Here is a 7,264-nt window from a genome sequence, read left to right on the forward strand (position 1 = left end):
ATGATCCACAGGCAGAGAAAGTGGGTGAGAGGGAGGAAGAGAGATGGGGCAGGGCGAGAGAGAGGTATGGAGGCGAGAAGCAAAGAGGCAGGCTACATTCACTGATAGACTTCCTCCAACAAGGCCGCACCTACTTCAAAAGGTCACTGCCTCTTAATCTTTCTAATTCTACCAAACAGTTGCCCTCTCTGGTGACGAAGCATTCAAATATATGAACCTATGGGGGCCATTCTTATTCAAACCACCAGAGTTGGTGCAGATAAACATTGAAGACATATCTGTGGAAAGGAATCTTAAGTGTTGTCTGAAGAGTATGCTGTTTAATGTAAAGAGTATGAAGGTCTCTTTCTGGAGTCCAAAAGTATAGCTCATGGAGCCTTATCCTGCTAGAAAACTTGATTAATATGAGATTTTCTGTGGAATTGGGTAGTCTGAAGGTGTCAGGCTGATGTTTGTCTCCTCCCAGACTTGATCTTTCTACACCTGCATTGTATAAATGGCCTGCTGATGAGATCCTTTTGGTGCCATGCCCTGACACAGATCAGGGAGGGGCTAGCGCTTTAGATGGAATCAGTACGTGTAAACACCAGGCACAGGTGCACAGTAAGGATCTCTTCAGTATCAGATGGGCAACTGTGGTCAGGGGCCAAACTGGTCACTACTTAGTTTTCAATGGTTCTATTGAAACATTGCCACTCTCATCAGTTTCCACAAGTCTATGACAAGAGACAAAGACAAAATGGAGGTAGTTGGCATAGATGTCCAGATACTTCAAAATGTCAGAATTGTTATTCTTTGGCTTCTTTAGGGTATGTGCTGGACCCTGGTGCAGATGTCTCAGACAGGACTGAGTGCTTTCTAGTTCATCAGTGTTGCTCAAGTATGAATTATGACATGTCCCCTAAAGATTATTAGAAGTTGTTCCCTTTCCAAAGATAGTAGTTTCTAGTGTCGTCCATTTCTAAGTGGTGCCAATGAGATGCTTATTGGGAGCCTCTCCCTGAACAGTGTGGCTACAGCCCATCCTCCATGCACCAACTTCAGAGATTTGAAAAAAGTATGTGAGGAATTTCCTCAAGAGCAAAGACCGTCTGTGCTGAGAGGAACCAAGTCTTGACTTCCTCTATAATGTACATGTGATGCCCTGGTAGGAGGGACAGGTAAACCATCATTCATATCTCTGGCCATATGGGTCATGTCATGAGACCATGGCTCAGGTGATCCTTGATGGTGGTATCTGGGACAACTCATGATGTCTAGAAGGATGGCCACCAAGCTACATTGCTGAGATAACTCCACCAAGTGCTTGGCTTCCACCCTCATGCCCATAGCCCACAAAATCTATTACACACTGGTGTTTATGACCTATTCTATATGATGAATCTCTACAAAGGAACCATTCTAAAATGCCAGGACATGAAACCACAGACACTTGAAGAGTTTTCTTAAGGCTTTAATTGCTGATTCCTACGAATGGCAGGTATCTTCAGAAAAAAGAGAAGGCTCAGTGCTGTAGGTAGATCCTTGTGCGGGGTCCCAGTCAGAGAAGCCCCTCAGAACAAGTCATTTTCAACAGGTTGAACTGTTTTGAGCCTGGGCTGCTGATGCTGAAGGAACAGATGAGGATCTAAGGGAACAATCAGAATGAGACAGAGTGTGGGGTGCTCACAAAGCTTGTGGTTTATTACCAGGAACACTCTCTACTCAACCACATCCCATTCTTCGCTAGCAGTTGGAAGAAGAGGGCTCTGGTCTGCAGGTATAACCACCAACTCAAACTCTGCTTGAGCGTGAGCTGTCTGTATCTGGGCTTCCCTTTGATCCAGTACTGTTTTTCTTATTGTTCCCACCCACTAACTGCTCCAAAGAACCTCTTGGGCTGTTTCTTTGGGATGCAAGATTCAAGGAACAGTACGGGATGTTCTGTCTCAGAAGGTATTGGCTACTATCAGATTTAAGTCAACGGTTAAGCTATTAATCCTGATAACGGGTCTACTAGCCCTGAGTGGGGCTGTTCCCACAATTAGGCTGCCCTTTTCTTGTCGCTTAGAACAAGTGCTGGAGCTTCTTCAGGGCAGAGTGCTTGGAGGGAAGAGAGTAGGGCCTCTTCTCTCACTCCCTCTTCAGGCTATGTGTCAGTGAAGGGTCCATAATAAAACATCAGAATTCAGTAGGCTCCTTGACCTGAATCCAGGGGAGGTGAATGAAGACCAGACAAAGAGAATTTGTTACTCAGGCTGAATATGCAGGACCAAAGAAGACATGAGCATTCTAAGGCCATTGTGACTAAAGAAGAGGCAGCTACTATTGCGAGTGGCCAGAGTTGGGGAAACAGGTTGGCCAGGTCTCTGTAGCTTGCATCCTTTTGGGATTCTTTTGCCCTTAAGGCTTAAGAAGGAATTTGGGCAGTTTGCCACTGACCCCTCCTTGGGTCTTTAAGCATGGCTCTGTCACTGCTCTTGTATCCCACCTCTGACTCTCTGCAGCATTCACAACTAGGAGAGGGTGGGCACTCGTGTTCTAACTTACATTTTCCAGTTCAGTTAAGGGGCAGGTGTCTAGGCTTTCCTCAGATTTCTTACAGATGGTTCTTTTCAGCCTCAGCTTCATGAAGAAAGTTTGTGGTGGTTTTTTCTGAAGACAGAAAAATACTGAAGTGAGCAGACCTTATTGCTGCCCATTCATAGACTTGTCTCAGTATTGGGAGAGACCTGGCCTCTCTCCTGAGTTTGGAGCTTCACTGAGGCCTACCATCTCCTTCTTAAAGGCGAGAGTCTTGGAGGTGATGGTCTCTAGCATAGAGAGTTAATAGTTAGGATGAGGCAGTCTGGTAGAGGCTAGGGGAAATCAGAGGCCAAGTCACATGCCATTAGTATACCACCTACCTCAAATCCTCATATTCTGTTCTACCGAAGGAAACCCATGTTTCACTCTCAGTAGATATCTAAACTAGTCTACATTTCCAGAGGTCAGGCTCTGGTAGGGTATTGGTTCTGCTGATAATTCAGCCCAATGAGATGAAGCCAGATTTGCAGGATGCTGTCATTTGACCTATGTTAAGAAAATCCTCATATTACAATCACTATGCACCAGCACACAGGATTGGAATGATGGTTTATACGATGAGTTTCTATATAGTGTGAGCTCTAAAATCTTTCTCCTGCTTCTTTCCACTGTATCCCCTTCCTTCCTTGCCTAGTCTCCCACTCTTTCCATCCTTTCTTCCCACAATACCAACTCTGTCTCTAGTAAAGTCATAGCCTTAGCTCACAGGTAAGGTTCTAGCCTAAGAGACCTAAAAGGACCAGCTAGGAGCTAAAGAGATTTCCAGAGGTCTCAGCTCCGTGCAAGCCCTCTGCCTTTCCTCTGCTGAGGAAGGAAGATTCCTCCCCCTGTGACCATACGTGTGGCATTAGGAGGTGAGCAAATGCTATCCTGAGGACATTCTGTGGTGATCCTTTACCATTTAGGATGGTGGTCAATGGACTATGTGAGTCTGCCAAGGACCCAGAGTAGGAGGGAATTGAACTGAGCTGGTAGGCGATTCTCAGGACAGTTAGCTTGTCCTGACAGTTGGCAAGTCCTCCCAGCCTAGCCTTTGTTTCTCTTCCTTTCACTTTCTTAATTTTTCCAATGACTTGTTTGTGCGTGTGTTTGCATGTGTATGCACATGCGTGTGCATACAGCCTAGAGTGACAGCAGCTCCCCATCTTGCCGTTTGACACAGGATATGTCACTGAAGCTGAGGCTGATCTACACTAGGCTGATCAACAGCATGCCCTCTCCAGACTTTTCTGTCTCTGCCTTTCAGACACTAGGATTTCAGGTGTGCATCCCTGAGCCAGGCTTTTTACATGGGGGATGAGGAGCCAAGCTCCAGTCCTCATGTTTGTGTGACGAGCACTTTACTGATACAACCCTCCAACTGTTTTAATTTTTTAATATGTTTGTAAGTTGCCTATACCTCTCTACAATATCGCTTGCGCATGTTTCTGTAAGAAACTCCAATTAAACTCATTTGATGATCAACGATAACAACAAAATATAAAGTATAAAGGCAAGTACAAAAGGTATAAGCAAAGAACTAAGCAAGGATGGGAAGGGGACACGAGAGAGTAATGGGAGGCAAATATGGTGAAAATGCATTGTGTACATTTATGAAATGTCATGGTGAAATCTGTTACTGTGCATAATAAATATATGCTAGCAAAAACTTCTAAAGATGCTTTTGACATATTTTCATTCTTTGCCTATGGAATTTTTCTGTAAATAATTTTTTTGTTCAATAAAAAGATCTCCCTAGAAGTGCCTATTCTGTGAAGTATTATTTATTATTATCATCATTATCATTATTATTATTATTATTATTATTATTATTATTATTATTATTTCATTGCTTCCAAAATGCTGGAACTACATTTGTGTACCACCATGCCTGATCTAAAATGTATTAAGTAAGTACTATTATAAAACATGATAATATTGCATAGTAATTTTTTATGTGAGTGGACTTAATTCAAAAGAATGTGTAAGTTAAAAAAGCATTCGTACCACGGAAGCCAAACAATTCATACGTAACTCAGCTGTGGATTGCAAACGTCCAACCAAGACAAAAGTGTCCTGCCTGCTTCATCAGGAAACAGCAAGTATAGTGAACAAGATCACTCACCCACCTGTACTTTTAAGAAACTCATGATGTGCATCAGCCTGTAGGCATATTCATCCTTGCTCTGCTTGTTGAATGCACTCAAAGCAAACTTCACTATGTCGGGGTCACTGACTGGTTTATCGATTTCGAGTTTATCCTCTTCCGAACACCATGCCTGAACTCCCTGAACATACATACCCGAGAGAGTCAATAATATTGTCCAGGCCAGAGCCATCTTCCCCTCTGGCCACAGTATGATGCAGGTTCTGTCTCCTGTCTTTGCCCTTACATCCTTGCTCCTTTAAGTGTAACCCTTAAGTTAATTTCCTCGGCCCCGGACTCCTCCCTCTGGGGATTGTCTTGATCATCACTCCAGAGTTCCTTCCCCCTTGGTACTACCTCCCTCAGTCAAAGCTGTTCATTTTCCTCCTATCCTGGATGGAGTAAAAAAGCGCCCAGGCGGAGTGGTTTGGATAGAACAAGTAAGTTGAGAGATTGAGGGGCCCCTGGTCGGAGTCCCACCACACTTAACTTCTTGTGACTCACTGGATAAAAGAGCCTTTATTTAAGAGATCGCCCCATGGTCAGGGGCTGAAAGATTGGTAACTGGCTACAGGTGTTAGTGGAAGGCAGTTTCTGGACACGCCAGTAGAGGGAGACAATGACTCGGGAAAAGACAGATTAAAGTGGGAAGAATGAGAGCAACTTGAATTCTATCTCTTTAAACTAGAGCTGCAGCGTAGCTCAGGGGAGGCAGTTGTCTCTTCCCTTGCGTTGATGTTGATGTCCCTAAGGAATGTTTCGCTGTGCCTATGTGATAGGGAACTTCCCTTATCCTCTCGTAACCTGAATGCGCATTCTGGTGTAAGCTTCTAGAAGATGGCACCAACACTGAGGTGTCGAGAGTTCAGGAATCCAAGGTCAGATGCACTCCTGTGAATTTTCATCTATCTAAGCCCAGCTTCTTAGCCCCAATGGTGAGCGACCTCACCGAACTGTGCTGGCATCCTGCTTGGTTATGTCAGTGCAATCTCTTCTTGGGGTTCTGCAGAGAGGTGGGCATTTGTGCCTCCTAGAATATTGGAACTAGCAAATGTGAAAAGGAGAGGGAGAAGAGGAGGTGCCTCCGGTAGTTAGAGAGTGTGCCTGTTCTGTGGCCACTGCTGCCCTCTTGTGGCCATAATTACCAAAGCTCGGGGCAGCAAATTGAACTGACAGCATCTGAACACCACACTCTCTTTAAATAGTCTTCTTGGTGATGTGTGCCTTCAGCCTGCATCAGCATCTACATGGAGTGTTTGGGGACTATGAGGGCTGACTCTAACCAGCGTGTCCATATTCTGTGGCGGGCCTATCCCAGCATTTTGAGGTGGTAGCTGAGGTGGAACACAGAGTTGGACAAAAGCCGAAAGCCAGATGATCTCTGGTCTTGTAACTCTTTCTAACTGTACTGGGCCTAGAAGCTGAAGGCTTCTTTTTACCTTAACTCTCTGTGCTTTATTTAACACTTGGAACTTCACTCTTTTTTATTCTACTTTTTTTTATTAGATATATTCCCTTTTTTGGAAATGTCATAGGATTTTTATAATATTTATTAGATGATTACTTTATGTTTCAAATTTTTTGTCCTTTCCTCATTTCTCCTCTGAAACCCCCCCCCCATCCCATCCATCTTCCCCATGCTCATTAACCCACCCACTCCCACTTCCCTGTCCTGGCATTCCCCTACACTGGGGCATCGAGCCTTCACAAGACCAAGGGCCTCTCCTCCCATTGATGTCCCATAAGGCCATCCTCTGCTACATATGCAGCTGGAGCAATTGGTCCCTCCATGTTCACTCTTTGGTTAGTGGTTTAGTCCCTGGGAGCTCTGGGGTGTACTGGTTGGTTCATATTGTTGTTTCCTCTATGGCGCTGCCAAAATCTTTCAGCTCCTTGGGTCTTTTCTCTAGTTCTTCCATTGGGGACCCTGTGCTAAGTCCAATGGATGGCTGTGAGCTTCTACTTCTGTATTTGTCAGGCACTGGCAGAGCCTCTCAGGAGTCAGGCTATATCAGGCTTCTGTTAGTAAGCACTTGTTGGCATCCACAATAGTGTCTGGGTTTGGTAACTGTGTATGGGATGGATCCCCAGGTGGGACAGTCACTGGATGGACTTTCTTTCAGTTTCTGCTCCAATCTTTGTCTCTGTATCTCCTCCCATGGGTATTTTGATCCTCCTTCTAAGAAGGACCAAAGTATCCACACTGTGGTCTTCCTTCTTCTTGAGCTTTATGTGGTCTGTGAATTATCCACTTATCAGTGAGTTCATACCATGTGTGTTCTTTTGTGATTGGGTTACCTCACTCAGGATGATATTCTCCAGATCCATTCATTTCCCTAAGAATTTCATAAATTCATTGTTTTTAATAGCTGAGTAGTACTCCATTGCGTAAATATACAACATTTTCTGTATTCACTCCTCTGTTGAAGGACATCTGAGTTCTCTCTAGCTCCTGGCTATTATAAATAAGGCTGCTGTGAACATAGTGGTGCATGTGCCTTTGCTATGCATTGGAGCATCTTTTTTGTATATGCCCAGAAGTGGTATTGTTGGGTCCTTAGGTAACACTATGTC

General features: G+C 44.4%; 1 protein-coding gene across 1 annotated transcript; it reads right to left on the bottom strand.

Annotated features, from left to right (window-relative positions):
* Window positions 1–1,343: 1,343 nt before the first annotated feature.
* On the bottom strand, window positions 1,344–4,931 carry LOC116092425 (cystatin-9-like). Its single transcript, XM_031373690.1, has 3 exons — window positions 4,674–4,931; window positions 2,530–2,634; window positions 1,344–1,627 (listed from the first exon to the last, which is right to left on the bottom strand). The coding sequence occupies exons 1-3, from the start codon at window positions 4,881–4,883 to the stop codon at window positions 1,541–1,543; spliced, it is 402 nt and encodes a 133-aa protein (XP_031229550.1). The 5' UTR covers window positions 4,884–4,931; the 3' UTR covers window positions 1,344–1,540.
* Between the last annotated feature and the right edge of the window lie 2,333 nt (window positions 4,932–7,264).

The sequence above is a fragment of the Mastomys coucha genome, unplaced genomic scaffold (genome assembly GCF_008632895.1).
Source record: "Mastomys coucha isolate ucsf_1 unplaced genomic scaffold, UCSF_Mcou_1 pScaffold15, whole genome shotgun sequence".
NCBI lineage: Eukaryota > Metazoa > Chordata > Mammalia > Rodentia > Muridae > Mastomys > Mastomys coucha.